A 19369-nucleotide genomic window follows, 5' to 3' on the forward strand; every position below is an offset into this window, starting at 1 on the left:
CCTTTTCATTTGAGCAAAAAAAGAGAGTTAAGTGTAATATTGTAAACAGTAGAAGAATGTTAATATCAGCAGTCAATATTCCAACATTGTGAAGCTGACCTATGGTAAAAAACATATTCAGCATTAAAGGCTTTATGAGAGTGATGTAATTATCAGAATCAGAAATACTTTAATAATCCCTGAGTGGAAATACACATTTTCATTAACATGTGAATATTAAATGTAATAATGTATGATATTAATAAAATAGTAAAATGTTACTTTTGGGGATGTGTAACATCCTGAATGTTTTCATGCTGGAATAGTTTTAATTAGTAGAGAGTGAAACAAATGAGGAAGTAATGATAATGATGGTTTGTTTTTAGTCTGTTTATGAATAATTAAAGATAATTAAAATAGCAAAATGTAGCTTACATCCTCAGTGAGCTGATCTCCAGCAGTAAAGATGAGAGAAATAATGTGGAAAGGTCAGAAGTCAAAATGTTTCTTCAGGTAATACATGGAGCCTCTGCTGCCAACTATTTAGTAAAAAAAAACTATATATATATATATATATATATATATATATATATATATATATATATATATATATATGTATGTATGTGTATATATATATATATATATATATATATATATATATAGAGAGAGAGAGAGAGAGAGAGAGAGAGAGAGAGAGAGAGAGAGGTAGATATACAGATATATAGATTGATGGATATAATATAAATAACGACAAAGGAAATTTTAAAAGAACATGAAAACCTCCCACATTCTAAAATACATTATAAAAACGATTACCATCAAAAACAAAAATAATATCATGAGTGTAATATTAATTTTGTTTCTTGTTTTTCTTTCCTTATGCTACTTTTGTTTCAAAACATTTTTAAATATTTGAATATTTTCACGGAAATAAGTATTATGTGTTCTGTTTTTTGGGGGGAAAATTTGAAATGGACGAGTTTACTTTTATTTTCACAAGAAGTAAATAGTATATAATAAAATAGTTTTACCGGGGGTGGAAAGCTGGTTGTACTTATTCCTCTCGCGAGATTTGGAAAAGAGCTGGTTACTTGTTTCTCTCGCGAGATCTGACAACACCGAGCGCGAACCAAACACGGCGAGGATAAAGCAAGATGGCGTCTGACGATGAAGACGTTATTGCAGTCGTCACAGTTCAGTGTTCTTAATCTGTGCCTCCATGTACACATATATGTCATTTATTAGACTCTAGTAAATAGAGTAAACATCGTTAATAACTGTTTGCATCCGGTTATATTAGTCTGAGCGCACTTTGACGTTTCTCGAGCTAACTTAACTTGCTAGTTAGCTTAGCTTGTTAGCTGCTAACAAAGAGAGGCAGAAGTGATCAAAACACATCACTAAGTAAAGATCAAGTGTGAGTGTAAAGTGTTGTGATTGTGTGAAAATGTGCCAAAGAACCACAGCAGAGTACGAGGAGGAACTTTGTCCAACAAAAGAGGAGAAGGAGCGACAACATGAAAAACATCAAGTTGTGTTGCACAGAACAGGTTTGTTTACTTCTTACTCTCACATCTTTACCAACTTTATATTTCATTATTCACACTATTCTTCAATAGATTGTCTGTAGGAAGATGAATTGTCATGTGAGGATGATGCACTGATTGTTTTACATTGTTCATAAGAAGGAGACATTGTCAGACACACAATATTTATGAGAGGTTGATGTTTGTAACAATGTGTATCAACATGTTTACACAAAACTCACACAGTCACCGGGGGAATATTCCAGAGAGCAGGTTAAGTGCAAAGTCCTGAGTATGGAAAGCTCGAGAGTTTTACCTCCAAAAATAAGAGAGGTAAGACAAATTCAGAGTCAGTTACCATGGTTACTGATGCTGTAAACCTAGCCTGCTAGCTGGCAGGTTTGACAAGTTATATATGTGTGTCAAAGCTATACTGACCTGCTATTTCCTTCATGTCGGTGTTCGTTGATGCAGCCATTAATGTTGCATTGATTATTGAAAAAACAGCCTGCTCTAAAGATGACATCTTGATCTCATACCATCTCAAACCAATTGACTGTTCATTATTAAGTGAAGTGTCTTATAGTCGCTTAAGTTCGTCTTTTACCAAGCAACACTATGTTTTATCCAGTTACTCAATTAATCGGAAACATTTCCCGTAGAACACTTGATTAATAACATTTTCAATAGCTAGAGCCCATTATTTCATGTACGATTTAATACTTAGCATGTAGGAGCTAAAATGTGTTTTGTTTGTGTCCTGTAGACATCCATCAGCTGATTGGACACCAAGAAGAATGTCTCCCTCATCTGCAGGGGGACAGTTTCACTTTAGAATATCCACAGCCCTCACATTTTAAAGGGGACAAGGGGGATTCACAGCCCTTTTATTTTAAAGAGGAAGAGGAGGGAGAGTGTCCTGTAGGGCAGGAGGAGGCTGATGTCAGCAAGTTTCCACTGACTGTTGTCTCTGTGAAGACTGAAGAGCATGAAGACAAACCACCTGAGTCCTCACAGCTTCATCACAGTCCAAGTAAGCACAACATACACATATCATCTAATAAAATGTTTGTGACACATGTTCATCCGGGGGACACATTTAGGACTAAAGATGAAAATAAACTTGCTTTTTAACACCAACATTTAAAAATGAATGCCCATCAATCATCAACAATGTAATTGCTGGGGTGTAACCATGTGACCTAGAGGCCGTCCTCCTTACCTCACGTGGTCAAATGAAGGCAAACATTCAATATGGCTACTGTTTATTTACCTTAGCAGCACATATGTCAGCATATTTCAAAGGTTTAGTGGTGAAGATTAGGGATGTATTTGTGTATACGTGTATTTGTATTTAACCGTTTCGGTACGGGGGTTTCGGTTTGGTTCGGAGGTGTACCGAATGAGTTTCCACACGAACATATTAACCTAAAGCCTTAACAAGCTGCTCCGCTTCGTTATGCCTGTCCCTGTCAGTACTCTACACAGCACCCAGCATTGTCCCACCCACAAAACCATCTGATTGGTTACAGAAAGAGCGGTAACAGCCAATCAGCAGTTCATATTCAGAGCAGTAACAGCCAATCAGCAGTGTGTATTCAGAGCGCAAGGAGTCAGTGGTCCACCGTCGTCATGAGCAGGTAGGTGTTTAGCAGGTAAGCATCAGGCAGCGGACTCTCCCCAAATTATAATAAACACCTCCCAGTCAACTACAAACCATGTTTCCATATGAGTTGGGAAATCCTGTTAGATGTAAATATAAACAGAATACAATGATTTACAAATCATTTTCAACCCATATTCAGTTGAATATGCTACAAAGACAACATATTTGATGTTCAAACTGATAAACTTTTTTTTCCCCGCAAATAATCATTAACTTTAGAATTTAATGCCAGCAACACGTGACAAAGAAGTTGGGAAAGGTGGCAATACCTACTGATAAAGTTGAGGAATGCTCATCAAACACTTATATGGAACATCCCACAGGTGTGCAGGCTAATTGGGAACAGGTGGGTGCCATGATTGGGTATAAAAGCAGATTCCATGAAATGCTAAGTAATTCACAAACAAGGATGAGGGTCACCACTTTGTAAGCAAATTGTCGAACAGTTTTAGAACAACATTTCTCAACAAGCTATTGCAAGTAATTTAGGGATTTTACCATCTACGGTCCGTAAAATCATCAAAAGTTCAGAGAATCTGGAGAAATCACTGCACGTAAGCAATGATATTACGGACCTTTGAGCCCTCAGGCAGTACCGCATCAAAAACCGACATCAGTGTGTAAATGATATCACCACATGGGCTCAGGAACACTTCATAAAACCACTGTCAGTAACTATAGTTGGGCGCTACATGTGTAAGTGCAAGTTAAAACTCTACTATGCAAAGCCAAACCCATTTATCAACAATATCCTGAAACGCCGCCGGCTTGGCTGGGCCCGAGCTCACCTAAGATGGACTGATGCAAAGTGGAAAGGTGTTCTGTGGTCTGGAAACAGACGACGTGGTGTCCTCCAGAACAAAGAGGAAAATAACCATCCGGATTGTTGTAGGCGCAAAGTTCAAAAGGCAGCATCTGTGATGGTATGGGGGTGTATTAGTGCCCAAGGCATAGGTAACTTACACATCTGTGAAGGCACCATTAATGCTGAATGGTCCATACAGGTTTTGGAGCACCATATGTTGCCATCCAAGCAACGTTATCAGGGACGCCCCCTGCTTATTTCAGCAAGACAAGTGTTACAACAGCGTGGCTTCGTTGTAAAAGAGTGCGGGTACTTTCCTGGCCCGCCTGCAGTCCATACCTGTCTCCCATTGAAAATGTGTGACACATTATGAAGCATAAAATACAACAGCGGAGACCCCGGACTGTTGAAGGACTGAAGCTCTACATAAAACAAGAATGGGAAAGAATTCCACTTTCAAAGCTTCAACAATTAGTTTCCTCAGTTCCCAAACGTTTATTGAGTGTTGTTAAAAGAAAAGGTGATGTAACACAGTGGTGAACATGCCCTTTCCCAACTACTTTGGCATGTGTTGCAGCCACGAAATTTTAAGTTAATTATTATTTGCAAAAAAAATAAAGTTTATGAGTTTGAACATCAAATATGTTGTCTTTGTAGTGCATTCAATTGAATATGGGTTGAAAAGGATTTGCAAATCATTTTATTCCGTTTATGTTTACATCTAACACAATTTCCCAACTCATATGGAAACAAGGTTTGTACTAGTAACATCACTATGAGCCCGTTGACGTTCTAGAAACAAACAGCAGCTCAGCTCGCTTGCAGTCCTGGCTTGAGGTGAAGGCTAATTAGCTTTTAACATTAGCGCATTTTGCTGTGTGTGTGTGTGTGTTACAAACAGCAAAGCCCTGTCCGTCTGTTATTTCACTTTTCCTTTTTATGTGTTAATTGAGCTGTTTTGAAGCATCAAACAAGGACATTATGTTAAATGAAGAGTTTCTGTCTCTGATCGTTGATATAATAATGAGTTTTAGGTATTTCAAAGATGGCGCTAGTATGTGCTTTGGCCTGCTGTGTCTCGCTGTCAGCTCTGTTCGTTTTTGTGTTGTTTGCGTCTATTTTCGTCTCTGTCAGCTCACTGCTTGTGTATGACGAAGAAGGCCCAACAAAGGATGTACTTCCTGCGGCAGCTGAGGTAACTTAAGGTGCCGACCAAGATGCTGGTGCAGTTTTATTCAGCCATCATCGAGTCCATCCTCACCTCCTCCATCACTGTGTGGTTCCCCGGCGCCACAGTCCAGGACAAGCATCGACTGTGTAATTGCTGGGGTCCAAGTCAGCTTTTTCACCTGCATGGATTCCTGCCTTCCTTTCCCGCCCCCTGGTTCCTCTCCCCCAGCGGCAGTGTCTCCGGCGCCGTGGTAAACGTGGCGGCCAGCTGGTGAAATTTAGGGCACTCCTGGCCCGGCTTCCCATGGCTTCCCGAAGGAGGAATGGTGCGGTATCCGGTCTCCTCCTGCACCCATGCTCGCTGGATCCCATTGGTTCCTGGCTTGTTCCTATATCGTTGGTTTGGAGGATGAGACTTGCCGCCGTTGCTCCTGCTGTCCCCGCCCCCGGAGGCGCGGGGTGGATTCCCGCCACCTGCGGGCTGTCTGTCGGGCCCCACCTGGAATAGCTGCGGCCTTGGACGTGGTGGCCCCTGCCAGGTTCAGTCTTGTGAACGCAAAATCTTTGACAAACAAAACGATTATCCTGAACTTCCCGCAGACTTGACCAATTCTGTGTGACGGAAACATGGCTGAGAGCCGGTGAGTCCGCCCCTCTTAATGAACTTCTGCTTCCAGAGTGTTCCTACGTTTATTCTCCGCGGTCGTCTGGTCGAAAAGGAGGAGGATTAGCAGTGGTTTTTAAAAATGAATTTAAATGCCGTCTGATACGCCTGCAATCCTCCTTTTCAAGCTTGGAACTGTGCATGTTTGAACTGGGTCTTTCTGATGTCGTCCTGTGTGCCGTCGTCCATCGACCACCCAAGTACCACAAAGACTTTATAACTGACTTTTCTGAAATTTGGGCTGAAATCCTGCCTAAATATAATCTTGTCCTTATTGCTGGTGATTTTAATATTCACACCTAAGCCCAGACGAGTCGCTTTCCAGGAGCTTCCTGACTCATTTAACTTTGTACAGTCTGTGTGTGGTTCCACACATGAACGCAGGCATAAACTCCATTTAGTGCTCTCGTATGGTTTGCGACGCTGTGTTCTCTGATCATATGCCGATCCTGTTTGATATTCCCACTCAGTGTCCGTTACATTGTGCGCTCCGCCTCAACGCTCTCGCATGTTTAATTCTTGGTCTCCTGCTCTGTTTTCTCTTCCATTTTTTAGAATCTTTGTGATGATAATTCTGCAGCCTCTGTGTGTCTGAATACTGAAGAGTTGGTTTCTGGGTTCAACTCTATTTGTTTACAAACACTGGATACTATCCCTCCTTTCAAGTTCCGCCGCGCCAAACCCACACCTGAGCCCTGGTTGAATGACATCACTCGTGCGGCCAGGCGCGAATGTAGGAGAGCAGAGAGAACAATGGAAAAAAGACAGGCTGCATGTGTCTTTTGCCATTTTTAAAGAGAGCATGTTGTCCTCCAGCAAAGATGAATAAATATCTATCTGAGATTATAGCTTCTAACTGTAACAACCCCAGAGTTCTGTTCAAGACCATTAGCATTGTCATTGATGCTCCCAAATCTGTTGGTTTTGATGCTTCTTCAGAATTCTGTGAAAATTCTGTCCACTTTTTCACTGACTAAATTGTGTCACCTAGAGCCAGTTTATCTCAGCTTTCCTAGGACCTTTCTATTCCTCTGCACTTTTCTTCTGTTTTCCATCAGTTTGAGCCGGTGTCCTTTTCCTTTCTAAAGGACACGGTTAGTCATTTGAAGCCCTCTGGTTCTCCTGCAGATGCCCTCCCACCTTACCTGTTTAAGGAGGTACTTGCTACTATTGGATCAAGCGTCCTTAACATTATCAATAGTAGCCTCTCTTCTGGAATAGTACCAGCAGAGTTTACAGGATGGAAGAGGGGTTAGTGCGTCTGCCTCACAATATGAAGGCCCTGAGTAGTCAGGGTTCAATCCCGGGCTCGGGATCTTTCTGTGTGGAGTGTGCATGTCCTCCCCGTGAATGTGTGGGTTCCCTCCGGGTACTCCGGCTTCCTCCTACTTCCAAAGAAATGTACCTGGGGATAGGTTGATTGGCAACACTAAATTGGCCCTAGTGTGTGAATGTGAGTGTGAATGTTGTCTGTTTATCAGTGTTGGCCCTGTGATTTTATGTTGTTTAGTCCAAGTCGCTCTCCCTCCCCTCGGCACTTATAACTACTGTACGTAGGGATTTATCTCGACTCGTCTTGACGACTGCAACGCTCTGTATGTAGGCATTAGCCGGGCCTCCCTCGCCTGCCTGCAGCTCGTGCAGAACTCTGCTGCTCGTCTGCTAACACAGACCCACAGGCGTGAGCACATCACCCCCATACTAGCGTCCCTTCACTGGCTCCCTGGGCTCTACCGAATCAATTAGTAGAACTACTATTTGTTTTCAAATGTCTAAACAACATCGCTCCAACATACATCTCCGACCTCCTTCGGCCTTGCTGAACACGCCCCCCACCCCCACCTGATCCCTTAGATAATGGGGGGGGGGGGGCAGTAACGTCAGCTGCTGTTGACGGTCTCTTACACAAGGCTGAAGCTAAGCGGTGACAGAGCTTTCGCCGCTGCTACTCGCAAGCTCTGGAACAACTTAACTTTGAGTGTTAGACAGGCCTCCTCTCTTCCTGTTTTTAAATCACTCTTAAAAACACACTTTTATTCCATGGCCTTTAACATTCTGTGATCTCCATTTTGCTATGGCAGCCCATTATGCACCTGCTGTGAACCTGTTTCTATGTTTTATTTATTATCTATCGGGCTTTGTTTGTGTTGTGGTGTGTTTGCTAGTTTCCCTTGTGTTATCTTTTAACCTGTCTATTGTACAGCACTTTGTGGTAAATATTAAATGTGCTTTATAAGTAAAGTTGATTTGGTTTGATTTGAGCAAAGCTGGACTTTTCTAAAGAATGTTTGTTTTCTCCTGTCCCGCAGACGTTGAAGAAGAACCTCTACCCCATGAGCAGGAGAAGGAACCACAGTCCCCCAACATACGCGAGAAAAAAGAGGTACCACATTCCCAGCACAGCAAAGAGGGAGGAGAGGAGCCACATCCCCCCCACATTAAAGAGGAAGGCGAGACGCCACAGACCCATAATGTTAAACTGACCCTTCACATTAAAGGGCAAGCGGAGGACCCACTGATCTTACACATCAAAAATGAAGAGGAGGACCCACTGACCCCTCACTTTAAGGAGCAAGAGAACCTGCTGACCCCTCACATTAAAAAGGAAGAGGAGGACCCACTGACACCCTACTTTAAAGAGGAAGAGGAGGACCAAGAGCCGCCGCACATTAAAGAGGAAGAGGAGGAAGAGGGCATCAGTCAGCCTAAATGGTTGGAGGAGTTCCCAGTGACTGGTGTCCCTGTGAAGAGTGAAGATGATGAGGTGAAAGGTGAAAGTGAGGAGAGGGGAGGGGGGGAGCCTCCAAGCAGCAGCTCAACACAACACATGACAACAGAAGCTGATGGAGACCACTGTGGAGGATCACAAGCAGACAAGCTCTTAGCTCCACTATCAGATAGTGAGGACACAACGTCACACTCTCCTGACACTGATGATGAAGACTCTAAAGATGATAAGACATGTCACACTGACAACACTCACTTCACATCTTCTCACTCTCACAAAACCTTTCAATACCATTGTAGTCTGAAAACACACATGAGAACACACACTGGAGAAAAACCTTTTTCTTGTTCACTCTGCAGTAAAGGTTTTAGACAAAGTATCAATTTGAAAGTACACATGAGAACACACACTGGTGAAAAACCTTTTTCCTGTTCAACCTGTGGTAAAGGTTTTGCACAAAGTCAGGATGTGAAAAGACACATGAGAACACACACTGGTGAAAAAGCTTTTTCCTGTTCAATCTGTGGTAAAGGTTTTACAAGAAGTACAGATGTGAAAAGACACATGAGAACACACACTGGGAAAAAATCGCATTCCTGTTCAATCTGCAACAGAAGCTTTTGTGACCGATCAAACTTTGTAGCACACATGAGAAGACACCCAGGAGAGAAAGTGTTGAGTTGCAGTGTGTGTGGTGAAAGATTGTCTTCTAAGTACCAGTGTAAGAAACACAAGTGTGCTGGTGAGAACAGCAGCAGCAAATGAAACTGCAGGATTTGAAATAAACTGTCCAGACTTTCATTTTGACTTTCTAACAACATCAGCACATATAACATGTGTGACATTGTTGTTTGTCTAACAATCTGTTTAATATGATCTTTACATTTATAGATTACATAGTTTGAAATATAAAATTATTACTTATTTGTACTTCTAATTGTTAATAATCCCATAGATTATCACCTTTATATGATATACATATGTACTGGTTCACATCTGAAACATCTTCTGGACCACTTCAGGAAGCATATTATTATTTACTTTATACATCATTTAAACAGTTGTCTTTTATACAATTTTAAAATGTGTGATTTTATGAATCATTTGTTGGGAATCTGTAATCCATTTTATTATTATCTTTATTACTCTCTTTTGTATTATGATAATTGTGTTGTGATTATTTTAAATGTATGTCCCCAGACCTCTATGCAATAAAAAGTGAGAGAAAATGTCTGAATTGTTTGTGGAAGGATGGTTTTGTTTTTCAAACATACATTTGTGAATTAAAAACATCCATCCATCCATTTTCTACCACTTTTCCCTTTGGGGCCACGGGGGGCGCTGGTGCCTATCTCAGCTACAATCAGGCGGAAGGCAGTGTACAACCTGGATAAGTCGCCACCTCATCGCAGGGCCAACACAGATAGACAAACAACATTCACACTCACATTCACACATTAGGGACCATTTAGTGTTGCCAATCAACCTATCCCCAGGTGTATGTCTTTGGGGGTGGGAGGGGCCTATCCCCAGGTGCATGTCTTTGGAGGTGGGAGGGGCCTATCCCCAGGTGCATGTCTTTGGAGGTGGGAGGAAGCCGGAGTACCCGGAGGGAACCCACGCAGTCACGGGGAGAACATGCAAACTCCACACAGAAAGATCCCTTATTGTGTTTTAGACATTTTTTTTTTTTCTTTTTCAACATCCCCAAAACAATATTAATATCAATCAAAGTTTGGAATGTCAGGGAAAAGCCGATATTGTACATCGTCTCACAGGGATTTCATTCATTCATTTCATTCATAAAATATAGTGTTTATTTTGTTTCCCTATCGCAGAACGAACAAGTGTTGTCTTCAATTGCAAAACAACATCTTAAAAATTATTTAAAGTTATCAATCCGGGGCTTTTTTTCTTAAATTAACCCTTTGGCGTTTGGAAGAATGGAAACTTTCAAATTATGGGTATTTTCTTTTTTTTTTGTTCCAGAGAAAATACAGTAAAGAAGAAATAGTAAAGAAGTAAAAAAAAAAAGATTTACAGGAATCACAATATTTTGAACAAAAGCCTTTATAATTGCTTAAAATATTTTGTCTGTTTGCAGGTCGTACTTAATGAAACATTCAAGTAATAAAATATTTTATCAGTCAATAAGTGCATCAGCGACCAAATGCCTTTTTCAAACCATTGCTGTACAAAGATGGATTTGTTTCTCATTTTAATATAAGAACAATTCCACAGTGGAGTATTGTGTGTGATGAAGTTGTGTTTGTAAATTAGTTTCCAGTACAACAACACTTGCTGGTAGGGATGGGTACTGTTCACTTCTAATTCCATGTTTTATGTGTTATATATGTCAATATATTGTGTGTTTGTATTTTGCCAACATGGTAGAATCACATGAGAGGCAGGTTGTATCATGTTTTTCTGTCAGAAGAGCAAGGTTTTGTTTGGACGAGCAATATGTAGCTGTATTCACAAGTATGGCAAGTTCCTGTAAGCGTTGTAAGAAAAGCAAAAGGGTGCATTGCCAAAGGCGTAAAGCACATGGTATTCCCGCTCACTCTCCCATCCAAATACTAACCAGGCCTGACCGGGCTTACATTCTCAGAGCTGACCAGATCCGGCATGCTCAGTGTAGTCTGGCCGTAAACTGAGCAAATAACCTCAACATCAGATTGTTAAATGTGACAAGCTGCTTGACAGGACCTTTCTGCAATGAGCAAGGTGCTCTTTTTCTCAGCCTCTCCAACTCTTTGGACGTTTACGCCACTGCTAGCACTGAAGTGCCTTGATGGCACGTGGGTCACTGTTGGTGATACTGCAAACCTTGCAATCAATCTCAAAGCCGGTCCAAAGTAAACAAACATGTATGAGTTGAAAGTGAGAGTAGTAAAGCGGGGCTCAGTGTGACGTGAGGGTGCATCCAACACACTTACAGTCCAAAGTAAACAAACATGTATGAGTTGAAAGTGAGAGTAGTAAAGCTGGGCTCAGTGTGACGTGAGGGTGCATCCAACACACTTACAGTCCAAAGTAAACAAACATGTATGAGTTGAAAGTGAGAGTAGTAAAGCGGGGCTCAGTGTGACGTGAGGGTGCATCCAACACACTTACAGTCCAAAGTAAACAAACATGTATGAGTTGAAAGTGAGAGTAGTAAAGCTGGGCTCAGTGTGACGTGAGGGTGCATCCAACACACTTACAGTCCAAAGTAAACAAACATGTATGAGTTGAAAGTGAGAGTAGTAAAGCGGGGCTCAGTGTGACGTGAGGGTGCATCCAACACACTTACAGTCCAAAGTAAACAAACATGTATGAGTTGAAAGTGAGAGTAGTAAAGCTGGGCTCAGTGTGACGTGAGGGTGCATCCAACACACTTACAGTCCAAAGTAAACAAACATGTATGAGTTGAAAGTGAGAGTAGTAAAGCTGGGCTCAGTGTGACGTGAGGGTGCATCCAACACACTTACAGTCCAAAGTAAACAAACATGTATGAGTTGAAAGTGAGAGTAGTAAAGCGGGGCTCAGTGTGACGTGAGGGTGCATCCAACACACTTACAGTCCAAAGTAAACAAACATGTATGAGTTGAAAGTGAGAGTAGTAAAGCGGGGCTCAGTGTGACGTGAGGGTGCATCCAACACACTTACAGTCCAAAGTAAACAAACATGTATGAGTTGAAAGTGAGAGTAGTAAAGCGGGGCTCAGTGTGACGTGAGGGTGCATCCAACACACTTACAGTCCAAAGTAAACAAACATGTATGAGTTGAAAGTGAGAGTAGTAAAGCTGGGCTCAGTGTGACGTGAGGGTGCATCCAACACACTTACAGTCCAAAGTAAACAAACATGTATGAGTTGAAAGTGAGAGTAGTAAAGCGGGGCTCAGTGTGACATGAGGGTGCATCCAACACACTTACAGTCCAAAGTAAACAAACATGTATGAGTTGAAAGTGAGAGTAGTAAAGCTGGGCTCAGTGTGACGTGAGGGTGCATCCAACACACTTACAGTCCAAAGTAAACAAACATGTATGAGTTGAAAGTGAGAGTAGTAAAGCGGGGCTCAGTGTGACATGAGGGTGCATCCAACACACTTACAGTCCAAAGTAAACAAACATGTATGAGTTGAAAGTGAGAGTAGTAAAGCTGGGCTCAGTGTGACGTGAGGGTGCATCCAACACACTTACAGTCCAAAGTAAACAAACATGTATGAGTTGAAAGTGAGAGTAGTAAAGCGGGGCTCAGTGTGACGTGAGGGTGCATCCAACACACTTACAGTCCAAAGTAAACAAACATGTATGAGTTGAAAGTGAGAGTAGTAAAGCTGGGCTCAGTGTGACGTGAGGGTGCATCCAACACACTTACAGTCCAAAGTAAACAAACATGTATGAGTTGAAAGTGAGAGTAGTAAAGCGGGGCTCAGTGTGACGTGAGGGTGCATCCAACACACTTACAGTCCAGAGTAAACAAACATGTATGAGTTGAAAGTGAGAGTAGTAAAGCTGGGCTCAGTGTGACGTGAGGGTGCATCCAACACACTTACAGTCCAAAGTAAACAAACATGTATGAGTTGAAAGTGAGAGTAGTAAAGCGGGGCTCAGTGTGACGTGAGGGTGCATCCAACACACTTACAGTCCAAAGTAAACAAACATGTATGAGTTGAAAGTGAGAGTAGTAAAGCGGGGCTCAGTGTGACGTGAGGGTGCATCCAACACACTTACAGTCCAGAGTAAACAAACATGTATGAGTTGAAAGTGAGAGTAGTAAAGCTGGGCTCAGTGTGACGTGAGGGTGCATCCAACACACTTACAGTCCAAAGTAAACAAACATGTATGAGTTGAAAGTGAGAGTAGTAAAGCGGGGCTCAGTGTGACATGAGGGTGCATCCAACACACTTACAGTCCAAAGTAAACAAACATGTATGAGTTGAAAGTGAGAGTAGTAAAGCTGGGCTCAGTGTGACGTGAGGGTGCATCCAACACACTTACAGTCCAAAGTAAACAAACATGTATGAGTTGAAAGTGAGAGTAGTAAAGCGGGGCTCAGTGTGACGTGAGGGTGCATCCAACACACTTACAGTCCAAAGTAAACAAACATGTATGAGTTGAAAGTGAGAGTAGTAAAGCGGGGCTCAGTGTGACGTGAGGGTGCATCCAACACACTTACAGTCCAAAGTAAACAAACATGTATGAGTTGAAAGTGAGAGTAGTAAAGCGGGGCTCAGTGTGACGTGAGGGTGCATCCAACACACTTACAGTCCAAAGTAAACAAACATGTATGAGTTGAAAGTGAGAGTAGTAAAGCGGGGCTCAGTGTGACGTGAGGGTGCATCCAACACACTTACAGTCCAAAGTAAACAAACATGTATGAGTTGAAAGTGAGAGTAGTAAAGCGGGGCTCAGTGTGACGTGAGGGTGCATCCAACACACTTACAGTCCAAAGTAAACAAACATGTATGAGTTGAAAGTGAGAGTAGTAAAGCTGGGCTCAGTGTGACGTGAGGGTGCATCCAACACACTTACAGTCCAAAGTAAACAAACATGTATGAGTTGAAAGTGAGAGTAGTAAAGCTGGGCTCAGTGTGACGTGAGGGTGCATCCAACACACTTACAGTCCAAAGTAAACAAACATGTATGAGTTGAAAGTGAGAGTAGTAAAGCGGGGCTCAGTGTGACGTGAGGGTGCATCCAACACACTTACAGTCCAAAGTAAACAAACATGTATGAGTTGAAAGTGAGAGTAGTAAAGCGGGGCTCAGTGTGACGTGAGGGTGCATCCAACACACTTACAGTCCAAAGTAAACAAACATGTATGAGTTGAAAGTGAGAGTAGTAAAGCGGGGCTCAGTGTGACGTTGAGGGTGCATCCAACACACTTACAGTCCAAAGTAAACAAACATGTATGAGTTGAAAGTGAGAGTAGTAAAGCTGGGCTCAGTGTGACGTGAGGGTGCATCCAACACACTTACAGTCCAAAGTAAACAAACATGTATGAGTTGAAAGTGAGAGTAGTAAAGCGGGGCTCAGTGTGACGTGAGGGTGCATCCAACACACTTACAGTCCAAAGTAAACAAACATGTATGAGTTGAAAGTGAGAGTAGTAAAGCGGGGCTCAGTGTGACGTTGAGGGTGCATCCAACACACTTACAGTCCAAAGTAAACAAACATGTATGAGTTGAAAGTGAGAGTAGTAAAGCTGGGCTCAGTGTGACATGAGGGTGCATCCAACACACTTACAGTCCAAAGTAAACAAACATGTATGAGTTGAAAGTGAGAGTAGTAAAGCGGGGCTCAGTGTGACGTGAGGGTGCATCCAACACACTTACAGTCCAAAGTAAACAAACATGTATGAGTTGAAAGTGAGAGTAGTAAAGCGGGGCTCAGTGTGACGTTGAGGGTGCATCCAACACACTTACAGTCCAAAGTAAACAAACATGTATGAGTTGAAAGTGAGAGTAGTAAAGCTGGGCTCAGTGTGACGTGAGGGTGCATCCAACACACTTACAGTCCAAAGTAAACAAACATGTATGAGTTGAAAGTGAGAGTAGTAAAGCGGGGCTCAGTGTGACGTGAGGGTGCATCCAACACACTTACAGTCCAAAGTAAACAAACATGTATGAGTTGAAAGTGAGAGTAGTAAAGCGGGGCTCAGTGTGACGTTGAGGGTGCATCCAACACACTTACAGTCCAAAGTAAACAAACATGTATGAGTTGAAAGTGAGAGTAGTAAAGCTGGGCTCAGTGTGACATGAGGGTGCATCCAACACACTTACAGTCCAAAGTAAACAAACATGTATGAGTTGAAAGTGAGAGTAGTAAAGCGGGGCTCAGTGTGACGTGAGGGTGCATCCAACACACTTACAGTCCAAAGTAAACAAACATGTATGAGTTGAAAGTGAGAGTAGTAAAGCGGGGCTCAGTGTGACGTTGAGGGTGCATCCAACACACTTACAGTCCAAAGTAAACAAACATGTATGAGTTGAAAGTGAGAGTAGTAAAGCTGGGCTCAGTGTGACGTGAGGGTGCATCCAACACACTTACAGTCCAAAGTAAACAAACATGTATGAGTTGAAAGTGAGAGTAGTAAAGCGGGGCTCAGTGTGACGTGAGGGTGCATCCAACACACTTACAGTCCAAAGTAAACAAACATGTATGAGTTGAAAGTGAGAGTAGTAAAGCGGGGCTCAGTGTGACGTGAGGGTGCCCAACATCTAAGAGAACAGCCATATTGGCAACCTCAGGTGGACATGAATTAGTTAGGATGTTCAGTGACAAGCTGGGAACTGTCAAAGCTCAACTCACCAATTGCTTGAACACAAACCTCATTAATGACAATTAAGACACTTTTACATCCTCATCAAGTAAGAAGGTTTTGACCAAAAAAGAAGCTACTCTCCCGAAGTTGGAGCCAAATGCCTTGGGGACACAAGTTTAATGGTCAGTTGAGAAATCTATGGCGTCACATTAGTGCCAAAAATCCAAGCGCATAAAAACTGTTATCGCGCGCTGATTCTCCACTTCGTACACGCGCGCGACACCCATTTGCGCGCGTCTGGTGCCTTTGTGCGCGCGCGTGGCGTCCTTTTTGCTTGCGCCCGGTGTCTTTGTGCGCCGTCTTGGTTTTGGCACTTTGGGGGCGATTATGTTTAGACCGCCCCTCCTTTCTGATTGGTCAGGCGAAAATAGCTGCAGGCCAATCAGACGTATAGCAGGGCGGGTCATGGTCAATATGTATCAAGATGATACAGCTCCTGTCGACAATATGTATCAAGATGATACAGCTCCTGTCGACAATATGTATCAAGATGATACAGCTCCTGTCGACAATATGTATCAAGATGATACAGCTCCTGTCGACAATATGTATCAAGATGATACAGCTCCTGTCGACAAACACATTCTAAAAGTCCAAATTAGTGGAGTTGTGGAAAATGCCAATTGAATTTGATCTAAAAGTCTTTAAAGAAGGTAATGTCTCATCTGTTGAGAGAACATCACATAGTTAATGAAGAGTCAAGATCAATATCTCTCTTTTCATACAATCAGTCCACACATGTCAGTCAATGATGGAAATTATATTTTCAAATGTGTTTTCTTTCCTCACTTGTCTGTTTAAAAAAATATTGTTATTCATTTAATATTTGTATATGTAAATATTGAATGTATGCCACAATGGGGGACTATTAATTTTCTTTCCTCTATCTACTTTAAGTTTACACCCGAGTCTACCTGAAGCCACTTATCTATGCGTACTTCATATCAGGACCACATGATTAGCATATGGGCCTAATTATTGATGTTATGATTGCAATGACTATTTTAGTAGAATAATGAATGACAGGTTATCACTACAACTAAGTAATATGGTTTTAATATTACTATAAAAAGTATTTACGTTTCTGCAAACAACTCAAACTATGGAAAATGAGATATCAGCCCAGATCAGTATAGATGGCAGAGTTAAAAATATGTATTTAAAAAAACAACAAAAAAAGCTAGCTCCATACATTAGGCAAATTCAATCTGAGAGATAATAGTATTAAAGACTTACTTGTTCAGCCATGAAAACCTGATTTCCTTTCTTTTTAATCCCAGGGAACTGCCATGGACCTTTCATCATAGATATGAATAAACACTCCATGTTTCTCCATCTTACCTCGGACTGCTGGCCCCCATCATTTTATTGATGTCAATGATACATGTACTATTTAAATATACACATACATACGATACTCAGACATTTATAACAAATCGAACCGTTTGGAAATTAGTTGAAAATTGAGAAAGTTATGGTTATTTAAATAGTACATGTATGGCGTCACATTAGTGCCAAAAATCCAAGCACATAAAAACTGTTGTCCCGCGCTGATTCTCCACTTCAACTCATTTCCAAACAGTTCGATTTGTTATAAATGTCAGAGTATTGTATATTTAAATAGTACATGTACCATTGACACCAATAAAATGATGGGGACCAGCTGTCCGAGGTAAAATGAAGAAACATGGAGTGTTTATTCATATCATATCATTCATTAATTTGCCTAATGTAGGGAGCTAGCTTTTTTGGTTGTTTTTTAAATACATATTTTAAACTCTGCCATCTGTACTGATCTGGGCTGATATCTCATGTTCCATAATTTGAGTTGTTTGCAGAAACGTAAATACTTTTTATAGTAATATTAAAACCATATTCATTAATTGTAGTGATAGCCTGTCATTCATTATTCTACTAAAATAGTCATTGCAATCATAACATCAATAATTAGGCCCATATCAATCAATGTTTATTTATATAGCCCTAAATCACAAATGTCTCAAAGGACTGTACAAACCACTACGACTACGACATCCTCGGAAGAACCCACAGAATGCTAATCATGTGGTCCTGATATGAAGTAGGCATAGATAAGTGGGTTCGGGTAGACTCTGGTGTAAACTTCAAGTAGATAGAGGAAAGAAAATTAATAAATTAATCACATTAACTATGTGATGTTCTCTCAACAGATGAGACATTACCTTCGTCAAAGACTTTTAGATAAAATTCAATTGACATTTTCCACAACTCCACTAAATTTGGATGATTTAGAATGTGTTTGTCGACAGGAGCTGTATTATCTTGATACATATTGACCATGACCCGCCCTGCTATACTTCAGATTGACGCTCAGCTTTTTTCGCCTGACCAATCAGAAAGGAGGGGCCGTCTAAGCATACCCGCGCCCAAAGTGCCAAAACGAAAATGCACCGCGCGCACGAAGTGGAGAATCAGCACGCGATAACAGTTTTTATGCGCTTGGATTTTTGGCACTAATGTGACGCCATACAAATAGTCAGCTACTTTTGTTGAAGTCCAATTGACAGCGAAATGAACAAGGTACACAACAGGGTATTTAAACAGGATGGTTTCAAAGGGTTTCAGGCAGGTTACATGAAGTTTAATTGTATGCAATATTCCTAACATTCATGGTAGTAAAACATTCTTCAATGACGTGGCCTCATTTTGGTATATTTTTAATTACATCTGCGGTCCCCTCCAAGGTTTCTCATTGTCATCCCATTGGGTTGAGTTTTTTCTTGCCCTGATTTGGGATCTGAGCCAAAGACGTTGTTGGGGCTTGTGCAGCCCTTTGAGACACTTGTGATTTAGGGCTATATAAGTCAACTTAGGTCAACTAAGTCAACTTTGATACTAAAGTGACTCAAACATCAGAGTAAGTATGTGGTGATACTAACCTTCGATAGCTCAGTTGGTAGAGCGGAGGACTGTAGTTGCTCATGCTGGAATCCTTAGGTTGCTGGTTCAAGTCCGGCTCGAAGGATTACTCTTTTTTTTTAAATGATTAAATCAAGATAAACAACACAAGATACACTTACAATTAGTGCACCAACCCAAAAACTGTCCCTCCCTCATTCTCACTCATTCATACATTACATTTCTGTGTGATGTGGTTCAAATAAGAATCAGAATAATGTCTTACATCCTGAGGATGTAAACTGTGTGTGTTTTGGCGTAAGATATTTACGAAACACAACCTGTCCTACAGTAAGATGTTTCTTTCTGTAGGGATAGTGATGCAAATGGATTATGTGTCTCACTACGGACTAGAAGATTCTAGGTTCAACTCCTAGCCAGCGTGCTGTTGTTTGTTAACTCAACTGAAACAGTATTCTGTACAATTTTAGGGGGAGTTTATTTTGCTTTTTTTTTTTTTTTGTTTAAATCTATTAACTGAAACATGTGGTTTTTTTCTCTTTTATTATTGCGAATGTATAACTGGTAGTTGTATCTGTTCTTATACCGTTTAAACTACCTTTCTTCTAAGCAAGGTTCATC

General features: G+C 41.3%; 1 protein-coding gene and 1 non-coding gene across 3 annotated transcripts; both read left to right on the forward strand.

Moving 5' to 3' along the window:
• The first annotated feature begins 1112 nt into the window (after positions 1-1112).
• Positions 1113-9775, forward strand: LOC133546903 (zinc finger protein 180-like). Of its 2 annotated transcripts, XM_061892745.1 has the most exons (3): positions 1113-1529; positions 2272-2538; positions 8120-9775. In XM_061892745.1, exons 1-3 carry the CDS (start codon positions 1427-1429, stop codon positions 9301-9303), a joined length of 1554 nt encoding a protein of 517 aa, XP_061748729.1. In that variant the 5' UTR covers positions 1113-1426; the 3' UTR covers positions 9304-9775. The 2 variants fall into 2 exon arrangements, with proteins under 2 accessions (XP_061748729.1, XP_061748731.1); XM_061892747.1 differs by lacking the exon at positions 2272-2538.
• Positions 9776-18767: 8992 nt separating this feature from the next.
• On the forward strand, positions 18768-18854 carry trnay-gua (transfer RNA tyrosine (anticodon GUA)). Its single transcript is given in 2 exon segments — positions 18768-18804; positions 18819-18854. It is a non-coding gene; the product is annotated as a tRNA-Tyr (tRNA).
• The last annotated feature ends 515 nt before the right edge of the window (positions 18855-19369 follow it).

Source organism: Nerophis ophidion, unplaced genomic scaffold (genome assembly GCF_033978795.1).
Source record: "Nerophis ophidion isolate RoL-2023_Sa unplaced genomic scaffold, RoL_Noph_v1.0 HiC_scaffold_48, whole genome shotgun sequence".
Taxonomy (NCBI): domain Eukaryota; kingdom Metazoa; phylum Chordata; class Actinopteri; order Syngnathiformes; family Syngnathidae; genus Nerophis; species Nerophis ophidion.